Source organism: Sarcophilus harrisii, chromosome 4, assembly GCF_902635505.1.
Source record: "Sarcophilus harrisii chromosome 4, mSarHar1.11, whole genome shotgun sequence".
In the NCBI taxonomy this organism is placed as follows: domain Eukaryota; kingdom Metazoa; phylum Chordata; class Mammalia; order Dasyuromorphia; family Dasyuridae; genus Sarcophilus; species Sarcophilus harrisii.
This window is the reverse complement of record NC_045429.1, coordinates 370,547,791-370,571,427: the sequence shown is the minus strand read 5'-3', so window position 1 is coordinate 370,571,427 and position 23,637 is coordinate 370,547,791. Positions and strand designations below refer to the sequence as shown.

Below are 23,637 nucleotides of genomic sequence, written 5' to 3'. Positions count from 1 at the left end.
AAGATCAAGTAAGACATGATATAATAAGCCCTTTGCAAACCTTAGACTATATATAAATATTATCATCATTATCATCATTTTCATTTTTTATTATTTACCATTAATGAACCTAAAGCTTTCCCTCTTACAGAGAGTAAGCAGCAAATTCAGATGTAACACCAAGGAGAGAATAGTTCTTTCATTGTCAGTTTTTAAAGATGAGTACCAGTTCTTATTCAGTTCCCTAAAAGCACAAGATCATGAAATGGATTAGATCGTTAAGTCCTTCTTACCTGTATCTTTGTTTTAAAGACTGTTTCTCTGCAGATTTGCAAACATGCCCGATGTAGTATAAAGGAAAGAATAAAAAGTTCCAGTTGGTGGCAAACCATGTCAGGGTAAAAGGGGCATCAAATTTCTTGAAGGTCAGCTTGGCAAGTTGTGTGGAACCTGCCCATGAAGAACAGATGCACAAAACCACTGCCACACCCCAGAAAAACTTCTTGAGCTGCTCTCTGGAGCATTTCCAACAGCAATAGCTGGCTCTCCCTCCAGTCTCCACTCCAGCTGGCATTTGAGTCTCTGTTGGGGCTGGAGAGTCCCGAGGGCGCTCATCCCCTGGAGAGAGGTGAAAAAATGAAGTGAAGGTTAATAGGGATTTGTGGACAGCACCTGAGTCACCCTTCTCTCAAGACTTTCTATCTCCATAAAGTTGGGAATGGAATAGGCTGGGGGTTGAGCAAGTGCCTATAAGCTAGAATTCAATTGCAAAAGGGTGCTGGTGATGGATGCTGTGAGAACAGAAACACTTGACCAATGTCATGTTCCTCTGTATTCAGAACACACACACATTAACTATCAATTATTGATCCATGTATCTTCATGTATGCTATTTAAGGAAGCTGCAAGAAAGATCCACACTGTGCATAAATATACCTAATTAGCAAAAAATCACACTTTTCTTTCTTTCTTTTTTTTTTAAATTTTAATAGCCTTTTATTTACAGGTTATATGTATGGGTAACTTTACAGCATCGACAATTGCCGAACCTCTTGTTCCAATTTTCCCCCTCCTTCCCCCGACCCTCTCCCCCAGATGGCAGGATGACCAGTAGATGTTAAATATATTAAAATATAAATTAGGTACACAATAAGTATACATGATCAAACTGTTATTTTGTTGTACAAAAAGAATCGAACTCTGAAATATTGTACAATTAGCCTGTGAAGGAAATCCAAAATGCAGGTGGGCAAAAATATAGGGACTGGGAATTCAATGTAATGGTTTTTAGTCATCTCCCAGAGTTCTTTCGCTGGACATAGCTGGTTCAGTTCATTACTGTTCCACTGGAAATGATTTGGTTGATCTCATTGCTGAGGATGGCCAGGTCCATCAGAACTGGTCATCATATAGTATTGTTGTTGAAGTATATAATGATCTCTTGGCTCTGCTCGTTTCACTCAGCATCAGTTCATGTAAGTCTCTCCAGGCCTTTCTGAAATCATCCTGTTGGTCATTTCTTACAGAACAGTAATATTCCATAATATTCATATACCACAATTTATTCAGCCATTCTCCAACTGATGGGCATCCACTCAGTTTCTAGTTTCTAGCCACTACAAAGAGGGCTGCCACAAACATTCGTGCACATACAGGTCCCTTTCCCTTCTTTATGATCTCTTCGGGATATAAGCCCAGTAGTAACACTGCTGGATCAAAGGGTATGCACAGTTTGATAACTTTTTGAGCATAGTTCCAAATTGCTCTCCAGAATGGTTGGATGCAGTCACAGTTCCACCAACAATGTATTAGTGTCCCTGTTTTCCCACATCCCCTCCAACATTCCGTATTATCTTTCCCTGTCATTCTAGCCAGTCTGACAGGTGTGTAGTGGTATCTCAGTTGTCTTGATTTGCATTTCTCTGATTAATAATGACTTGGAGCATCTTTTTATATGGGTAGAAATAGTTTCAATTTCTTCATCTGAGAATTGTCTGTTCATATCCTTTGACCATTTATCAATTGGAGAATGGCTTGATTTTTTATAAATTAGAGTCAATTCTCTATATATATTGGAAATGAGGCCTTTATCAGAACCTTGCCTGTAAAAATATGTTCCCAGTTTATTGCTTCCCTTCTAATCTTGTCTGCATTAGTTTTGTTTGTACAAAAACTTTTCAGTTTGGTATAGTTGAAATTTTCTATTTTATGATCAGTAATGATCTCTAGTTCTTCTTTGGTCACAAATTCCTTCCTCTTCCACAGGTCTGAGAGGTAAACTATCCTGTGTTCCTCTAATTTATTTATAATCTCATTCTTTATGCCTAGGTCATGAACCCAAAAAATCACACTTTTCAATTGATCTAACAAGTCTCCTATACAAACAGACCCCCAGAAATTCCCTTCATTGTATTTCTTCTTTAAAATCACAGTATCATAAACCTAATCAGTTTGTTTTTAGAGCAAAAGTTTCTAACCTTTTTTGGATCATGGATTCCTTTGGTAATCTGAGGAAGACTATGAACTCTTTTTTTAAAGAATAATGTTTTTGAGTTGATAAATAATATATTTTGTTGATGTTCAGTTGTTTTCAGTTATCTGACTTTGTAACCCTGTTTGGAGTTTTCTTGGCAAAGATAGTAGAATGGTTTGCCTCTCTTTCAGTTCATTTCACAGATGAGAAAACTGAGACAAACAGGGTTAGGGACTTTCCCAAAGTTATATAGTTAATAAGTGTCTAAGCTCAGATTTAAACTCAGGGAGATGAATCTTCCTGACTCTAGACCTGACACTATCCCCTGTGTCGTTTAGGTACCCCGAATGAAATATGTACAATTAGAATAAAACCTATTATTTCGAAATAAAGATGCAGTTTTCCCTCCCATTCAAGTTCAAAGACTCTCTGAAATCTATTCATGAAACACTTGAATTAAGAACCTTTGTTTAAAGGGGTTCTTGTCTCTAGGAATGAAGATAAACATTAATCCATGATACCAATCTGGCTCCCAAAATTTGGCATTGATTCATGTGCTATTCAATCAGGTTACAGGAAGGTGGAAATTGAACAATTTCTCTATTACTACTTTTTATTCATGCTGAAGATTTAAATAGCATTATTGCTTTATTCATGGCAAATTTTTTTTTTATTCATTTATCATCTTTACAGCCGTCCCAGGTTCGCCACCTAAACATTGTCCTGGAACTGCTGGAAAATAACTAAAAAAAGTTCCATATGTATCAGATTTCTTTGTATGGAATTGGTAATAGTTATATTGGCAGTAGTTATATTCATATAAATACTTCTACTAGAAGTAGAAGGTTTTCTACTTCTAGTAAAGCATCAAGTGAAAAACATAGTATCAAAATTCAGTTTTGCAAATCCTGTTTTCTGGATTACTTGCATTACTCAAAGACTTTTTGTTATTGTTGTTGTTGAGGGTTTATCGATTTCTTTGCTTGTAGCCTAAATATCCTTCCAAGTCTACCCATTTAATCAGCCTTAGGGAAGGGCTGATATAGAGCAGTATTTTGAACAATTCAGGTTGGTGTTTGGAGTGGATTAAGAAAACAACAAATTGCATTTCAGGTCCTCTTAAGTCACACATTCACTGTATGGGATTTTTTCATTGCCTTGGAACAAAAGACCAGATTCTAAGGAAGAGCTACTTTCAGGTATAAACTCAAAATACAGCATAATTTGTTTATAGATTACCTAACACTTTGGATTATCCAGTCTCCACTTCTCTCAGCATATATAAATAAAAGTGTGATGATTTAGTTGGGTAAAAACACCCTTTGCTATATTGTTTTACATAGGGATAAATGAGCATTTTTATGATGCCAGGTTTGTTGTTAAAAATCTATATCTGAGCCATAATTGGAGGAAGCAAAAATCAATGTATAAATAAAAGACTATTTTATGGTACAAGTATGTATAAGAATGCATTTTTGCTGAACTTGAAAAAAAATCTATGGCTAGAGTAAGTGTGTTTCTTGGTTTAGCTGCCTTATATTTTTAGAAGTAAAATGTATGGACAATTTCTATTATGATCTAATAAATTTATAACAACAGAAGCGATTGATTCTGTGGAGGCATCTAAATGAAGGCAGTGGGCATTAAATAATTTAATTTGCTGTTACTAAAATGTTTAGATTATAGAAGTTATTCTCTAGTGGGCATTTTTCTAGTCATTTTACCAAAAGAAATATTAAAAATACACAAATGCTAACTGTAAAGAAATTCATAGCTAAAATGAACACTCTATCCTTTTAAAATAATAATAAGTAAGTAGAATGGATTCTCATGAAAAGAGTCAAAGGAAAACAAGCAAATACAGCCCACCCCAACCATTCTCCAGGGATAGAACTTAATTCCAGTCCTAAGTACTTATTATCAGATTTATAGACGACAGGAAGCTGGAAGCAGTGACCAAAATTCTGGATGTGAAAATAGGAATTGTGTTCACTTGTGGATAACACATCTTTGGAAGGATAATAACAAGCTGGAGTGTGTCCAGAGGAGGATAACCTTAATAGTAAAGAGAATGAAGATAATTTCATCTGAGGAATTGTCAAAGGAAAAAAAGGGAAGAAAGGATGCTTATCCTGGAGAGCATGACTTCTGGATCAGTTAGAAAGACTATAGTTATCTTCAAGCAGCTTATGGGCTGTCATATGGAAGAGAGGTTAGACCCAGATGCAAATAGGTGGATGTTAAAAAGAAGTTAAAGAGGATGCTAAAGATATTTGAACTCAAATCTACATATTAATTACTCTATAAAAATATATTACATATATTATATCTACATATAACATATATACTATATTATTTATATGCTATATTACAAGTCACATAAAAGTATATATATGATATACTAGATAAGATATAAACTATATTATAAATTATAAATCCTAATAATTAGTCCAATCCCAAAATGGAAAGAACTGCTGTATGAAGTTGTGGAGTCTTTCTCATTACAGTTTTTTAAAATTAATTTATGAAATAACACTAGCATTTCCATTAAACAGTAGAAAAGAAAAAGAAGATTGCATATAAAACTTTGATATTTCTTTAAAATATATAGTTCTTATTGTCTAACTTTTTTCCTTTTCCTTTTTTTTTCTTTCTGTTCCCACACACACCCCACTACCACTGGACAGATGAAGGATGGATAGCTACTTATTGGGTATCTCACAGAAATATCCTTGTTTTAGATACAGTGTAGATTAGATGGCCTCCAGTTTCTTCCTCTGGGACACAAGTTTCTATGAATCAAAAAAAAATTGCAATGATGGACAAATCTAAAGACACAAAATTTAATCATCCTACAATTAGGTTCAAATAACTAACTACAATTACATAATGGAGAACAGGATACAGGTACTTGATCAGTGTCTTTCATGTAGATGAATATCTATGAATAAAATCCTTGACTTCAAAAGAATGTAATCAGATCCTATATTCAACTTTATCTGATCTACTCAAGAAGGCGCTCAAAGTTCATTAACCTTAGCATGAAGTTTCTAACTCCCTTTGTCCATGTGAGTATCAGATCCCATGACTCTAATACTTTTGGTCTTAGAATTGGTGAGTTAACTGAGCCCACTTGGTTGCCTGGAATTCAGTTATAATGAATTCACTTGCCTAGATACAGGCAATCAGGGAAAGGGATGGTATAAGTCTTGTTCCTTTCTTATGAGTGTTTATCTATGTATATCACATAAAATTCAATTAACTTTGTAATGATCTTAAAATGGAATGAGGATTTTCTTTTTTTTTTTCCCTTTGAAATACCAAGCCTAACCAATAAAAAGGGCATGCATGGTTAGATAATAGTTTAAATTAGATAATAGTCCATGTGAAAAGAGCCATTTAGCAGATTTCAAATTTAAAGGCTTAGTTGTAATATGGCAGGGAAAAAAAAATCTAATGTGATCTTAGGTTTCCTGAAATGTTTTCTTTCTCATTTTTGTTTCCTTTTTGATCTGATTTTTCTTGTGCTGCAAGATAATCTTATAAATATGAATATATATATTGGATTTAGCATATATTTTTAATATGTTTAATATATACTGGATTACTTGTCATCTAGAGGAGAGGATGGGGGGGGGAATTTGGAACACAAGGTTTTGCAAGGGTCAATGTTGAAAAATTATCCATGCATATGTTTTGAAAATAAAAAAGGTTTAATAATAATACAAAAGAAAGTGCAGGAAGAGGGAGGGATTAGATCCTGTTATATCCTATTTTTCTTAGGTTGCATTTTGGATACTGTATTTAGTATTGGAGACAATATTTTATGAAGTATTATGGCAAACTGGAATATATCCAGGGAGGGGAAAAAAGGATGGGTGGGCCAAGTGAAAAATCTGCAGACTAAAAATTCAAGAAAGATGGGTAAAGGAGGGAGAAGAAAACATTTAATGGTGTGGGGGAGTTGGAGGGAATTCGACATCTCTGGATGTCTTTAAGCAAAGTTGGATGACCACTTTTTATGAATGTTGTGGAGGAGATTACTGTTTCAGGTATAGTATGGAATAGATCAGAGATGACAAATTCAAATAAAAATGGAGGCCACTAAATGGCACATTTGTATTTGTATTTATGTTGTTAACTATTACCCAATTACATTTTAATGTGATTAGAGCTCAAGTTGGCTGCATGTTTCATACCTCTGCCCTACATGATTTTGTAAGGTCTTTCTGAAGATTTTACAAGATTTTATGAACTCTCAGATTTTACAAAATTGTGTCTTCTCTCCTCACCAGACTATAAGCTTCTTGAGAGCAAGGTGTTAATTTCATTATCTGAGATATGAATATGACATAAACTAATAATTCATCTCAAATTATTAGTTCATATTTTGTTATATACTAAGTTACATAATATATTTTATATATTACATATAATTCAAATATAGTACATTGCTATAAACTATTACTTAATACAATAGATTACCATGTTATATAATGTATACTAATTATGTCAATTATGAATCTTATACTATTCTATCATTAATAAATATATAATGCATGTAATACATATCATTATAAATATGTACACATATGTATTGAGAATATGTCCTTTTGAGTGTTTCAAATAAATAAATAAGCATTTATTAATGGCATATTATTAATAATATTTATTATTAATAACATATGACAATGACTATATCTTGATCATTTTTTAAGTATTCATAGCCTCTAGTATAGTTCTTTGAACAGCAAAGGCATTAAAAAAAATTATTGAATGGAATTCAACCCAAAAGATTTCAGAAAGGATCTTAACTTCTCTGACTACAGACAGAAAGCTAATTTGAATTAGAATGTCTTATATTTTTTGGAAGTTCAGACTGTCTGTTCTTTGTGATCCTCATCCATTTAAGTAGGATAAAGATAAGGTCAGGACTTGAAATGTCATTCAAGGAACTTTGGCCTAAAGAAACTCTGTCTACCAGTGCTTATAACATCATCTATATGCTGGTAGTAAGACTTGAATGACTTTGAAGATGGCTCTGTATCTACTACCCCATTCTTCCTCCCAGAATTGTATTAATCACAAACACTATTAGTCTTATTCTCCTCATCTATAAAATGAGCTGAAAAGGAAATAGAAATCCATTTATTTATCTTTGCCAAGAAAACATCAAATGGGTCACCAAGAATTTGACATGATTGAAAAATAACTAAACAACTGCAATATCATTTATATAGAACATTACTGCTACAAAGCACTTTATAAATATTTTTATTCTCATAACAACATCGGTAGTTTATTTATCCTCATTTTGAGGCAGTCAGAGGTTTAATAAATTGTTTCACAGTACTTCTAAGTGTCTGAGATCATATTTGAGCTCATATTTTCTTGACTCAATCCATTAAGTTTAAAAGCTTAACTGGTACACAATGTTAATATAAAAAATGTTAAGTTGAAGAGAAGTTATAGGTTCAAGGTGCTTTGTATATTAATTATGAATAAATTAGCTTTTAGTTTACTTCTCTTTTCTACTCCTTTAAAATTTGCCTATGAGACTCTCAAATTGGGAGTCAGTTTCATTAAATTCTGGCCCTTCCACTTCTCAGAAGTACACAGAGTAGGAACAAAGACATTTTTGTGTCCTATATCTACTCTTTTTCTCCCTCATTACACATTCTTCCTATTCTAAGATTAGAATAAATAAAATTTTAAATAGAATATTAGCAAGGAGATTAGAAGAATATATCATAAGGAAAATATACTATATCCAGGTGGTATTTATGCTAGAAATGAAAAACTGGTTCAATATTAGGAAAATTACCAGTATAATTGACTTTATCAATAATAAAACTAATAGTAATCATATGATTATCTCAATAGACACAGAAAAGACAAAATCCAACACTTATTCTTATTAAAAAACACTAAAGAGCATAGGAATAAATGGAGCTTTCCTTAAAATGGTAAGAAGTACTTACCTAAAACTATCCATAAGCATGATTTATAATGGGAATAAGCTACAAGCCTTCCCAATAAAATCAGGGATGAAACAAGGAAGCTCATTATCACCACTATTATTCAATATCATACTAGAAATGTTAGCTATATAAATTAGGGAAGAAAAAGAAATTGAAGGAAGTAAAACAGGCAATGAGAAAACAAAGCTCCCTCTTTGTAAATGATATGATGGCATACTTAGAGAATAGGCAACTTGAAATAATAAACTATGTTAGCAAAGATACAGGATGCATAATAAACTCACATAACCAACATTTCTATACTTATATTACCAACAAAGCCCAGCAGCAAGAGATGGAAAGAGAAACTCCATTTAAAATAAATGTAGAAAATATAAAATACTTGGGAGTTTAACTGCCAAAACAAATTTAGGAACTATATGAATGCAATTACAAAACACTTTTTGTACAAATAAAGTCAGACCTAAACAATTGGAAAAATATTAATTGTTCATAGGTAGGCAAACTGATATGATGAAAATAACAATTCTATTAAATACATTTATTTATTTAGTACCACAACAATCAAGCTATCAAAAATTATTTCATAGAGCTAGAAAAAATACTTGTAGTTTTGGAGAGTTTCTTGAAAACATGAATATATTAAATGACCTGGCAATGGTCACAGTTTGTATCAGAAGTAGAACTTGACTCTGATCTTCCTCAATCTAAGGCTGACCCTTGATTTAGTATACTATGCTGCTTCTTAGTATGAAGATTCACAAAATGAACACAAGATACTTGTTTTCAAGCACTTTATGTTATATTGGGAAGGGCAAAATGAAAAAGGCGAATAAAAAAGCAAAACTAACATAATTTGAGAAGGAAAAGGAAAGACTTTTTAGAGAATGTGGCATTTCAGGTGAGCCTTGAAGGAAGCTAAGATTTTTAATCAATCAACAAACATTTATTAAACACTTACTATGTGTTATGCACTGTATTAGTGCTGGAGATCCAAAAAAAGGACAAAACACAATCCTTGTCCTCAAGGAGATTATGATCTAATGGGGGAGACAATGTACAAACAAAGCAAGCCATATATAGACTAAAAAGAAGATGATCAATAAGGGGTAAGCACTGAAACTAAGAGGGGTTGAGAAATGTTTCCTTTAGAAGACAGAACTTTTAATGGAACTTGAATGTGGGGAAGTCAGTATTTATATTGGAGAAGGAAAGTGTTCTAAGCATGAAGTATAGCCAGAGAATGAGAGCCAGAGAATCTCTAAGCCCCAAGCGAAAAGATGGAAATCTTCTTTATGGAACAACCAAGAGGTCACTGTTAATGGATCTAAGAGTACATATGTTAGAGTAAGGTACAAAAAATCCTGGAAAGATAGCAGGGAAATAGTTTATGAGGGTTTTGAATGCCAAAGAGAACATTTTGTATTTGTTCTTAAAGGCAATAGGGAGCCAGTGGAGTTTATTGATTAGTAACTTATTAAGAGGTAGAGGTGAGGCATTATTTCATTATAGGCATGGAACTTGGCTATGAGTACAAGAAAACAGAGAAAAAAGACATGTGTGAACTAGACTCAGGAAATCCCCATAACCTCTTCCTTGCCTCCCTACCTCTGAATATTGACATTGGGTAAGAAGGGTACCTTTTAAGAAGACTGAATCAAGGAGAAGAGGCAATACCCTGATTCTTTTGTTTCCAGAGGCTGGTTTCTGTTGGAGGAATTCCATGTGTCTGGGATGTGGCCCCAAAGAAACCTTTTAATCTGAAACTTCAATTGTGAAAGAGAATGAAAAGTTGCATTTCGATTTGAATGGAATTTGACTCCTTTTTTTAATTTGGAAAAGAGTTTTCAAAGATGAATCTTGGCTATGAGAAGGAAATGAGACACTATGGTTTGCTTTGAAAATATGTATTTTGGTGCTTACTAAGGTGATAATAGTTGAGTTGACTATATTGGGTATATCATTGATTTTGTTCATCTAATTCTTTTGAACCTTAGTTTCCTCATTGTTAAAGGATTAGATGAGCTCTATATTTCTTTGTAGGAGTCTGACTTGGATAAAGTTGCGTAAATTAGAATTGTTTTTGTTGTAAAGCGAGTCTATAAGATCTCAAGTAGAACTAGGAAGAAAAAGGGAAGCTGTTTTTATTACATTACATGATATTACATTAGTATATTACATGATAAAAGCACTTCCTATTTATGAAGTTCTCTGGTGAGTTCTCAGCCAGAACAGTTCTTCAAAGCCTGAGAAAGATACTTGATTTCCTTTTACATGAAGTCCAGTAAGGCTTGCCTGAGGTTCCCCAGTGAGCCAAGATGAAAGCTAGAATTAGAATTCAAATTCTGATCCTAGAAGCCTTGGTTAAATCTGCTGGATATACTGCATTGGCAAAAAGCCATTTTTGTATTGTTCTTTCTTTCTTCTTTTTTAATCTCCCAAGGGATACCTGAATGACTTTCAAATGTTCAAATAGCATGCTTTCATTCATCAATATTAAGACAACTTTGTGTCCAGTACATGCTGAAAGATATGGATTATTGGCCCATGAAAAACTGAATGGATGTAGCTTAAACTTTAAATTATGCTGAAAGAGTCAGGGGACCATATCTTGAGGGAAAAAATTGATTACTTTATCTTGATGTCTAGACTGAATAATACATTTTGGCTTTAAATTAAGGGGATTAAAAAAAAAAACTCTGCTTGATATTCACATAGTAGGTATTCATTAAATGTTGACTGATGTTATAGGAACTAAAACACACACACACACACACACACACACACACACACACACCTAAAACCTAAACCTAAACGAAACCTAAAAGGGTTTGAGTATTTTGGGATGCATTTACAAAAAAAGGGAATTGAGATGAGAGTCTGCATGGACTTCCTATATGTAGAGCAAATTTCTGGCAGCTGCTTCATTCCTACAATCAACAAGTTGCTAAGGGGTTGCATGCCCAGTCATTCTTCTTGGAAGTCATTCTTCTAGCTCCAATCAGGACCTTTTCAAAAAGCAGAAGGGAATCACACCCTACAGGGACATAACAGCTGCTAGCTACTGCTCAGTGGTTTTCTGTTCAAACTGGGTAGGCACACCAGTTAGAACTAGAACAAAGATCTGAGATAAACAAATTAAGAAGAGAATAAGACAGAATGATAACTGATTGAAGGAGATTTGCAATGTATCCTTGAATTCAAATCCTATTTCAGAAAGTTAGTAGCTGTGTGAATCTGTAAGTCATTCAACATCTCTAAACTTGTTTCCTCAAATGTAAAATAATGGGATTGGACTCAATGACCTCTAAATTATAACTGAACTCACAATCTATGGAGGTGGAGTAAGGGATAGACTCCTGACTTTCAAGTCAGGAGACCTAAAATCAAAATTTTCCTCAGATATGTATTAGTTCTGTTATTATCCCACAATTCTCTTTTATTGTCCTGACTCAGTTTCCCTACTTATCCTGACCCAGTCCTGATTCAGTTTCTCTGCTTCAGTTTATAATTATCAGCTCAAAGTTCAGTCCTACAAAACCTCCCCTCCCTCTTTATCAGAATATTTGATAAAGGATAAAAGATCTTATGTTTTAGAATATCAGAATGCCTCTCCCCATCCAAAACTATCAGAATGTCAGATACCATCTTATCAAGATGCCTCTCCCCATGTCCGGGGTGCCTACCCCTATTATGTCATCCCTCTCCAGAAGCTCACTCCACCCTGTCAGAGTCCCATTCCTGCTCTCAATACCCTGATTCCTCCCTTGCCTCAGTATACCTCCTGAGTATGAGCCATGTGTATATAGGTCATTGAGAATTCAAATTGTTTGCTGGATTCTTGGAGACGATAGTCTCATTCAGCCCTGGGACCAAACCATGGTTCCATTTGGTCCCAGTATATCTCTCTATTTAATAAACTATTAAATACTCTCTAATCTCTATCTTGCCTCTGTTTCTCAGGCATTACACCATGAATAGCAATTGGTTTTGGTTCTGGCCAGAAACTTTGAGGATCTTGCCCTTTTAGCATGATATTTTGTGATGGTAAATTAGGTCATTTTTTTCCCCTCAATTCTTATCAAGCACTTACTCATTGAATGGGCATTGACTCAGTGGGAAAGGCCTTAATAATAATAAGCCACGGCCACCCACTGCATCCTGGGCCATCACCACTTATCTTGACTTTGATGACTCTCAAGGAGGAAGTGAGGCTGATGACTTTGTGCGACTCTGCCTCTCAAATCCAATGAGTAAGTCAAGACATCATCCTTGTGATGTCATTGGTTCTCTTTGAGAATGAAGGATGAACAACAATGAACCTGGATCAAACATTTCACATCTACTTGCCTCATTTTCCTCATTTGTAAACTGAGGACAATAATAGAACCTTCCTCCCCGGATTTTTGTGATAAGAAAAATGCTGACTTCAAAAGCATTCTTCCTTCCCCAAATCTTTTGCCTCCAGTTGATACAGGAATTGAGCATCCATAATGATGTGTTGAGCTTTTTTTCTTAAAAGGTGATTGGCTTTTATATCTTATGGCAAACATCATTTCATAAACTGCTAACTAGCACTTAAGAATGAGTATTTATTACAGTTAGTGGTGAGGTTACTTTTACTATAAACCATTCATAATTAGTGCAAGTCACAAACAAAACTGTTTAGCAGGAAAAAGTTATTGCTAGCACCTTTCTTGTACCCAGTCTTCTTTCTATGAAGTCATTTCAATCAATCAAGAAATATTTAGTAAGTCCCTCCCATGCCCTGAGCTAGGAGTTGAGAATACAAAAACAAAAAGAAAGAAACAGTCCTTATATTCAATTTATTTACATTTTGTGGTGAGAGACAATATGTATTTGCTTAAGGATAAAAAACAAATACATAAACATGATTTTTGACAAGGAGTGGTTAGGAGCAACAGATGGTGATTAGGAAGTCCTCATGAAGAAGCTGGCACTTAAGTTGAGCTTGAAAGGAAATTAGGTATTGTAAGAGGAAAAGGACGTGAGGAGAGCAGAGGGACATCCTTTTCCAAAAGAGGATGAGAGAAGTGTCAGTTTGGTTAGATTGCAGAATACAGGAAGGGACATAGCATATAACAAAGTTGGAAAAGTAGTTTGGTATGGATCTGGTTGTGAAAGGGCTTAAATGTCACAATTTTCAGGTATTCACTGCTCTCATTTTCTCCCATCACTGACTTCTGGCATGGACCTAACATAGTAATGGCCATGTGTTTGAGTAGTACCCCATATACTTGATTTTGCCCAATTCTAATTCCTTTTTCTCTAGTTATGGGCAGTTAGGTGACATAATAGATAAGAGTGCAGGGTCTGTGGTCAGGAATTAAAATACAGCTTTAGATACCTACTAGTTGTGTTATCCTGAACAAGCTACTTAACCTTTGCTTGCCTCAGTTTCCTGAACCATTAAAATGGGGACAAAAATAGTACCTATTCTTCAAGATTGTTGTAAATGAAATAATAGTTGAAATGAAATTTGTAATATAATGAAAATTATAATGAAATAAAATAATTGTAAAAAGCTTAACATGCCTGGCAATAGTAAGCAGTATATAAATGTTAACTATTGTTATTCTAAGAACTTTTCTGAACTGTATCCCATTACCTCACCATCTTGATCTCTGATGTAAGACAAAAAGCATTAATTAGGCAAACCAATCCTGACAAAGAGACAAAGAAAAAAAATCTAATCTTTTTATTCCTAACCTTAGATAGGGTCTTCCCTTTGAGGATAGGGTCTTTTCATATGTCAATATGAAAATGATTTCAAATTTAAGATGTTATAAAATCTTCAACTGCATAAGCCCAATACTCATGGGGAGTTTTCTGTTCTCTGCTTCTTTTCCTGGCATTTTTTTTTAATAGCTAGATATTACTACATTCCAACTGAGGTACCTAAGGAATGAATCTAATGGTAGGAACTCCAAGTTTGGCAAGAAGTCAGAGGAGCAGGTATTTTGAGCTCAAGGTGCCTATAAGTAGTGTTTCTAAAATTATTGCAAGAGGTATCATAGAGCAGTGGCTAAACCATGGTAAATAGTGTTCCTCAGGGCTGAGTCCAAATCCTGTCTCTTACATATACTTGCTATTTGCCTTTGGATAAGCCATGCTCCAGGAAATTCTTTAAGACTAAGTTGCAATGAAGGCATCTGTTTTATTGGTAGAGAAAGTCTTCATACTCAGATATTCTCAGAGAAATTTATGAGTCCAGGTCTTATGGTTATTTACCACACAGAAGATTGCCAATTAAGATGACAGAAGTAGGGCTGACTCTGCTAATGCCACAGGAAGGAAAAGTAGCCAATATTATCAAGATAGGATATATCCATGAGAGTAACAATAACAGACATGCTGCCCTCCCTTGGAACTGAGATGTAACAATCTTACTGGGGCAAAAGCTTCAGGAAGAGTTTGAAAAACAGTTGTAAATAGTAATAGATCCCGCAAATGTGTATACAACCCCAAACCAAAGGTCAACCATTCCTTGAGAATGTCTGGTGTCATAACCAATTTAATTATGCCCAATTATTGCTTCTTAATACAGGAATGGATGCTTAGTGGGAGGTTTGGGGGAGAAGTATCAGATTTGGAATCTCATTGGTAGAAAGGCAGCTAGCATTATGGAGAGAGTGATACCACTGGAGTCAGGAAGACTTGAATTCAAATCCAGCCTCAGACAGTTATGAGTTGTATGGCAGTGGGCAAGTCACCTAACATCAGTTTTCTCAAATATAAAATGGGCATAATAATAGCATAGATCTTGCAGGGTTGTTGTGAGGCTCAAACAAGTTATTTGTAAAAAATACTTAGCACAGTGCCTGGAACAGAGTAGGAGCTATATAAATGTTTATTCTCTTCCCTTAGGCAGGAAACTCCTAATGTAGATTGGTTCCCGTAATTTACAGCTTTTGAGAGTTGTCTCTAATGGCAACTTGCCCAGAGTTAAAAAGCCAATGTATGTGAGTGATAGGATTGAGTCTAGTATTCCTGATTAGGAGGCTAGTTCCCTATTCACTACACCATATTACTTCACTATTTTTATTTTTTAAACTTAATGTGAATGAGAGATTTTAAATATTGATGACCTAGGTACCTACTGGTTTTGTAAAAACCTTTCTCTCTTCCACTCTGAGGATCACAGAACATCCAAGACTTAGAAGCCAAGAGTGAGAAATGGCAATACTCACCTCATTTATTCTCCTTTGAGTCATTCATATCTTTATTCTGATCAGCACTTAGAAATGAAGATTTCATTTCTAAATTTGTTTCCTATGGTCCATACAATGGTGCCTTCATGATGTATATTGGGAGACTCATTACACAGTCTAATAAATAGTCTTTGTAAGTTGAATTCCCTCTCTGTAGCCTTGTCTCTCATCCAAACAGAAACACCACAATATGGGAACTACCTAGCATCAAGCATCCAAGGCAAAACAAAATGATTCACTGCTTCCAAAACAAGCACACAAAATGCAAATTATTAAAAAATAGAACTAAAGCCAAACTCAACATGAAGAGAGAATCATAAATAATGTATGTGGGTAATGAGTTTATTATAGAGAAGAATATGTAGGATCTTTTTTTTTTTCCCTTTTTCTTCTAATAGGCTTAAGACATTGAGAAATGGGTCCTAATATGCTAGGAGGAAAGGGATTAGATCTCTTTTCTTTCATGTTAAAGGGAAGGAAAGAAGGAAATATTTAAGTTTTTATTAAGCACCCATATTATCTCACTTGATCTTCATAACAACCCTGGGAAGTAGGTGCAGTTATTATTCCCATTTTACCTTTGAGGAAATTGAGGCTGGGAAATGTTAAGACTTGCCCAGTGTCACACAATAAGCATCTAAAACCATATTCAAGCTCTTGTCTTCTTGACTACAGGCCCAATGTACTATCTACTGCAGCTGTCTCCATGCAGCACTCTGTATATGCACAGAAAGCATATTTAATCCAAAATAACACCTTACTTATTTTATCTCAGTACATCAAGTAGAATTTGGTAAAAACAGCTACTATATTGAAATATGATTCAAGAAATCAGTTCCCATGTGGGATTCTTGTTGGGCTATAAGTTTATCAATCACAATGGGAGACATTATAGAAATCTAAATAGTGCCATGTAAAGATTACTTAAAAACAAATATATTAGTGATAAAGAAAACCCATGGAGCATGAGCAATGCTGAATTGATACCCGTCTTCACTTTCAGGGACATGTGTACTTAGAACTAATGAATTTCAGAATGATGAAGCAGTCCCTTAGTCCCCATGATTGGCCATAGGGGAAGAGGGGGCTTCATCATTAAAGAAGATTTACCATTTAACCAAGAAGAGCCACCTAGTCATAGGTTTAAAAGGGAGAGATGATTTCTACTTTTGCTTTTTTTCTTCCTATATTCTAAATATGTAGCTTGGAATTCTCTCTGAAGCTTCTTGTCCTTCAGTAAAGAGTGTCTCTCCTGAACCCTTGTAGCAATGACAATTGCTTTCACATGGCATTGAACACATGTATAGCTTAACTGAGCATAAGCCTGAATAGCAAGGCTCTGTATGTTCCTTCTGTCTTATATTTCTTTCCCTCATCATAGGCAAGAGGATGGGTTCAAGCCATGAAATGGCTTGCACGAAGACAAAAGCCTTAAGGGAGTTTTTCAGAGAATGCAGGGTTATGGGGAAGGTGAAATATCTGTTCAGCTGGACACATTTTTGTTTTAAGTGTTGACTTCTCAGAAGAGTATAATAGGAGGTATGGGTTACTACTTTCTATTTTGGTTGTAGAAAGAATAAATAGCAGTCTCATATTGAACCTTTGTATAATAATAATGGTTACCTCTCTAATACCTTTTGGAGAGACCCTAGGCATGAACCAATCCTAAGCTTTGTTTAAGTAATTGTCTTCATGGTTCTGCTCTGGGGTTGGAGTATGATGAGCCAGAAACAATAAGAAAGAATCTGACTCCTTTCTTTATGAGATTAGCTTATCTCAAGACTGAACATGGTCTGCGTGTAAACTCAGAGATGGGACATGTTAGTGGGAGAGGGTCCCTAGTCTCCTGAGTCATCAGCAGGTCTGTTAAATAAACATTTTAATTCATTAACACTTGAAGGACTAGGCATATCAATTGACACTAGAATTTCATTATAATTTTCCTTTAAAAATAATAATTTTGAACCTATATTTTTCTTTGCCTTATTGATTAAAAAATGCTCTGTGTAAGTTTATACAGCTTGATCTTTCAAGATATTCTTACATTTCAATCCTTCTAGTAAGGAAAAGCTTGAGGGTGTTCCCCAATGGGTGCAACTCCACTGTTGGTACCTCACTCACCACTCAAGTGTTTGTCGCACAGCGCATCTACAGCCATACTGCTCAGCTCAGGCCTGTTTAACAACTCCATGTCCAGCCTCATTCCCAGCTTGTCTCAGGATTTGAAGCACCTGTTCACAAAGTGGGGGAGAGGAGGCCACATTTCATAACCTCAGGCCTTATATGGATCTAAGCATTAGAGCAGGTGAATAATATCAATAGTTGACATTTATAGAATATTCTAAGATTTGGAAAGAATGATATATACACTATCTCATTAGAGCATCACAACAACCTTGTAAGGTAGAACATCCAGGTATTATTATTCCAATTTTACAAATTAATAAACTGAGGCTAGGAAGAGATCAAGTCAATTGCCAATAGTCACACTGCTAAGTGTCAAAAGTGAGATTCAATACCAGGTTTTTCTGACTCTAAGGCCAGTACTTTACCTGTTAGGATAAGGGTTCTTAACCTTGTATAGATCATAGACTCCTTTGATGGCAGTCAGGTAAAGGTTATGAACCCCTTCTCTAAATCATGCTTTTAAATACAAGCATGACATACATTGGATTATAAATCAAAACATTCTATTGAAATACAGTTTTATATATATATATATATATATATATATATATATATAGACACATGTGTATATATAAAACTATTACATTTACATATATGCATCTATATACATACATATCATATATATAGATATTTCAACATAATTGTTTCAAACATATTATGTGTGATATATATTTTATATTATTTGTATATATAATATATTCATATTATTTATACACACGTATATCTAGATGATAGAGCATCATGGATTTTGGTTTATGGACCACTGTATTAAATCATGTCATTTCACCAAGGTGTAATTAAAAGAACAGTAGAGCTAGTTCTACATATGGGACAAAGGTAGAAGGTTCTTTACAGGATATAATTTCAGGAGTTTGGGAAACCTTTCTCCTCTAATATTTCCCTTATTTATTCACTGATAACTCAAAATTACTTTAAAAAAGCTACCTATGAGAGATAATAAACTAATTAATTTACACTAAGGTCTAAATTACTGACAACAGATTCTGAGGACAGATTTTATAGAGACAGATGGTAACAGGTTAAAAAAAAAAAAGCTTTGGGTACCTGCGTATGGTGGAAGTGGTGGGATGGGGAATAGGAAAAGGGTCATAAAAGGCAAACTTCATTTACTTCATAGTTTTAGATAGTGCTGGGCTAGCAGAATAAACATGATACATATTCTTTACTTGGGGCAAGGAAAAGGTTGGCTATCTATGTCACTCTTTCACTTAGACCAGGATCACTGCCACATAGAATTTTAATTCAGTTCAATTAAACAAACATTTATCAAACACTACTGTTGTCAGAGAAATTTCTGTCTTTGACATCTTATCATGTGTTCTTTCACCACCTACATACCTTCTGCTTTTCTACCTCTTGCTCTGGGAATGGTCATCAAATTGATGCTACCATTATTTCTAAAATGGACTTGATAATTAACTGATTTATGGTTTTGTTCATCAACTCTACTCCCCAGAGCCAAAGTCCATTCTCTAACTATAATCTCCATTTAATTTTAGCCTTCCATCACTACAAGAATGTAAGATTCTTGGGGGTTTGTACTGTATTTTGTATATGTATCCTAAGCATTAAGTATAGTGTTTGACACGATAGTAATTAATAGGGACTTATTTACTTAAATGGAGTCTCTGCTATCATGAAGCTTACAGCCTAGTAGAGTGGACTCAAATTAAAATGTACTGCTCCACACATGTCATAATAAGAGCTAATACCTATAGCTAATACCTAAATTGCATGGGCATATGGATCTTTGTTTCAGACAAGGCAGTTCCATCCTTTCCTTATTCCTGTGTGACTAGAGGTTAGTCACTTGTTCTTTATGTAGGCAGGAAAAATCAATTTTTCAAGGACAGAAAATTACCAGAAATAGGAAGGAGACTTTCATTGCACTTGAGCAACACTCTGAGTATTTGGTGTCACAGGTAAGCTAATGGAGAGCATTATATTTTCCACTGAGAATCATCTGTAAAAAATTCAGTGAATATATATTAAGCAGTTTTAGGAGTTCTTAGAAGTGGCAGTTCTATAAGTGGTAGACAGAAGAGAGACTACTGAAGCATATGGTAATGAGGATTAGGAACATGTAGGCACCCTTCTTGGCTGAGTAGTGTATCCACTCTGGTTATGTAATTTCATTGCTCAACATCTTCCAGAAAGGGGACTCCCTACTTTCCTGCCATAAAACAGACACACTTTGGAAATAAAATTGTTTGTTCTCATCAGTGGCAATGATTCATAGAGATATGAAGACTGGGGCAAGGCAGCCTAAGAGTTGGATTAATTAGAATTTACGGTCATCTCCCATAATCTTAATGAGTTAATTTTGGATCTTGGATGGCAACAGAAAGAAAGCATTGACAGTCTGGAACCAGGAAAGTGAGAAGACTATAGACATGTTACATTCAACTCATTTCAATAAGCATGCATTGATATGAGGATCATTTGGAGGAAGTAGAGATATTTAGACTGAAGATGAGAAAAATCAGTAGGGTCATGATAGCCTTTTTGAAAAAAAAAAAGAAAAGCATTCTAAGTGCTTTCATGAGGAAGAGAAATCAGATTGGTTCTCTTTGGCTCCAGAGAGCAGAATTAACAGTAAATGGATAAAGCCTACAGAAAAGTATTTTTAGATTTAATGTAAGGAATAAACTTTCTAACAATTAGAGCTGTCAAAAAGTAGATTAGTATGCCTTGGAAAGTGCCCAATCCTCTTCAATGGAATTATTTAAACACAGATTGGATGATGACTTGTCAGGGATATTGTAGAGCAGAATTTCTGTTCAGGTAGATATTGAATTAGATCACTTCCAATGTCCCTTTCATCTCCAAGAATATGATTCTTTCTGACTGGTCTTGTGCCAAGTTTTTTTTCGAGGGCCTGTAGCAACTTTATATCTGTTATATCTGAAACTGACTGAGGAAGCTTTTTTTTTTTTACTGCTTTTATGAGGTTCCTTGGAGGAAAATGGAGTTGGGGAAACAATTTACCAGCTTCTTGGCTAGTGGTTTGCAATGTCATTAATACTAAAGTTTCTCTAGGCCTGCCTGCATGATGTAGAGTAGATAGCAAAGAATAAGGGAAATCTCTGTGAAATTGGTGGTGGTGATTGGTGTCAGTATGGGGATAAAAACTGAATTGTTGCTTATGGGAGAGAAAGAAGAGGATATCTGTCAGCCTTCCCATGTGAAGGAGTTCTGATTCATGAAGAGTTAATTATAGTTGTATCTTGTGGGAGATGGCCCATTTCCTTGTAAGATCATAGAGTGGAAGGAGTTAAAGAAACCAAACAGGCATTTGACTACATTTAGTCCTGTCCTTCTCCACATGAAGGCAATTTCCCTCCCCTCACTTTAGCAAAATTAGAGAGGAATCTGAATGAGACATCTCTTCAGGGATTCAGAGGACGCTTTCCTTGCTGTTCCTCCCTCTCCTCCTTCATGTATACATGCCCAGTGCTGTGAAGAACTGCTGCATTTCATAAGTGAAGGCCAATACTGTGACAGTGTCATGTAACAAAGGGTCTCCCGTTAGCCTGATGCACATAGAGGATGCTGAGGAATTCAGGAGCAGGAGAAGATTTTTTGAGAGCTCATCCCCGTGGCTTCGGAGAAAGAGGCCACGAAGGCAGAGCAGCCTCTGAGATAGCATAGAAAATCCAACTTGGAGAGAAGCCAGTTACACTCATTGCCTTGCCCATTCCTGCAGAGTTTAGCATCTGTTGGGAATGACACCAGTGTAGACAAAATTTCCCAACCATCTGATTTCACTGCAGTATCTCTGTCATCCCAACCCCCAATATCATCCCGGTCTGCCACAGTGTGGATGCTTAAAACTTAATGGCAACTTAAGGGGGAAAGTTCTCTCAGGGATTACCTGCTATCTGGTGGGCAGGTGTCCCAAAGCAGGTAGGGGCAGGTCAGCTTACTAGAGGGGTGCAAGAACTAGGGGGGCAACAAGACAGAGCCAGATGGGCTAGGTCTGAACCAAGGATTCCCTTTCCTGTAATCCCAGTAGAAAGTCAAGTATCTGCAGTTTAGCCTGCACCCCAGAGGCCAACACTCCTCCAAAATCACTGCAGCAAATCGGCTGCTCCTGAAGTCTGAGTGCGGGGGAGCCTTGGGGCGGCAGCAGCAACAGCAGCAGCTGGTGCCAACTGATCCACCCCACACAGTCCCACGCATTGCACTGCAGACTCAGGTCTCCGTCAATGGAGCAGATTTTACATTCCCACCTGCTCCCAGGGAACCTAAGGGAGGCATGGCTCAGGCCACAGTGGGCCAGGTCTGGCTGAATGAGATATAGCATCTCCTCACAGAAGACTCCCCGAATGTCTGCGGACGACTTAAGGGCTTCCATCTCCCTGAACTCTTCCCTTCTCCCCTCCCCCCCCCCACAGGGCAGTGGGATACATGCGTTACCTTCCACTTTGGTTAGAGTAAGGACCGGACTGTTGCAAGCGCTGAGAGGGGCTACCCTGGCTGAATGTTTCTTCATGATGAGCCCGTCTGCCTGCAGGAGCTCTTCAGCTGATTGCCTACATCCTGGAGCCGGCTGCAGCAGGAGTCCCTCTCCTTTCCCTATTTTCAACACAACCACTCCTTCTTATAGAAGTGTGAGTGTGGGAGCTTCTTGCGTGTTTCGTGTTTCTATCTCTTCTCTCTCCCTTTCTTTTCTCCTCTTCTCTCTCTCTTTGTCTTTCTCTCTTTCTCCCTTTCTCTCTCCTTTCTTTTCTTCTTTTCTCTTCTCTTTTCTCCCTTTCTCTTCCTTCTTTCTCTACTTCTCTCTCTCTCTCTCTCTCTCTCTCTCTCTCTCTCTCTCTCTCTCTCTCTCTTTCTTCCCCTCTCTTTTTCTCTCCCTCTCTCCCTCCCTCTTCTCCCTCCCTCTTCTCCCTCTCTTCTCTTTCGTTCCCTCTGCTGCCTGTTTTGGATACCCTGACTGTTCTCGCTGCAGCAACAGTACAGCAGCTCCTCCTTGGGCTCTCACACACGTACACACTCACACATACCACACACACTCACACAATCTCCTACTTTGAGGTTGCTATAAACCACAACGTCACAGGCAAATTCTTTCTTCACTTCAACCCCACAGCCTCATCTGCTCCACCCTAGGCATTTAGGAGTAAAGATACATCCAGTGACCCTGAAGCTCTGGGTTCTGCAGATGAAGGAGGAAGCCACCTTACAGGGGCGGGAACATTCCCCACCCCACCCCTGTCTCCATCTGTACAACAGTGGCAGCTTCTTAAGAGCTCCCAGACCAATTTTCAAAGGGGATCAGCTCACCAATGGGATGGTGGTGGACACCCACTATTTATAATATTTAAACCAGATGATTTTGCCGTTGCTGTTCATAGATAGTAGCTAGATTAGTTAGACAGATAGATAGATAGGTAGGTAGGTAAGTAGTTACAATTTTGGATTGGTAGAATTAACAATACTTCAGGCAGATTCCTGAAATAATATCTCACAGGGGAACACAAAGGAAATGAAACAGTAGGTCCACAGGACCTTCTTTACTACCAAGAGTGATATATTATCATTTTTTATTCTATAGAAAGTTGTCTTCCAGAAGGCAAGGGCAAAAAAAAAAAATTAGAGAAGCTTGGAGAACCGTTAAGTAGAAAGGGTCTGAACTAATACACCTCTGATCCCTAAGTCCTTCCTATCCATGGAGTCTCACTCCCTTTGTGAAGCTTACTCAGGATAGAGTTTCTTATTATAATTACTTGCCAAGGGGCTTGTGGATAAGAAAGATGTTGGA

General features: G+C 36.1%; 1 protein-coding gene across 3 annotated transcripts in view; it reads right to left on the bottom strand.

Moving 5' to 3' along the window:
* The window catches only part of LOC100922822 (putative thiamine transporter SLC35F3), a 138,507-nt gene extending 115,864 nt beyond the window's left edge, over positions 1–22,643 (bottom strand). For 2 of the 3 annotated variants that reach the window (XM_031966920.1, XM_012547963.2), the window contains exons 1-2: positions 22,293–22,643; positions 273–597 (exon numbers count right to left, since the gene is read on the bottom strand). In XM_031966920.1, the coding sequence (XP_031822780.1) occupies positions 273–597; positions 22,293–22,368 (401 nt within the window). In that variant the 5' untranslated portion in view covers positions 22,369–22,643. Of the gene's footprint in view, positions 1–272; positions 598–17,786; positions 18,187–22,292 lie in introns of those variants that run through there. The other variant, XM_023502063.2, reaches the window with a different exon arrangement.
* Between the last annotated feature and the right edge of the window lie 994 nt (positions 22,644–23,637).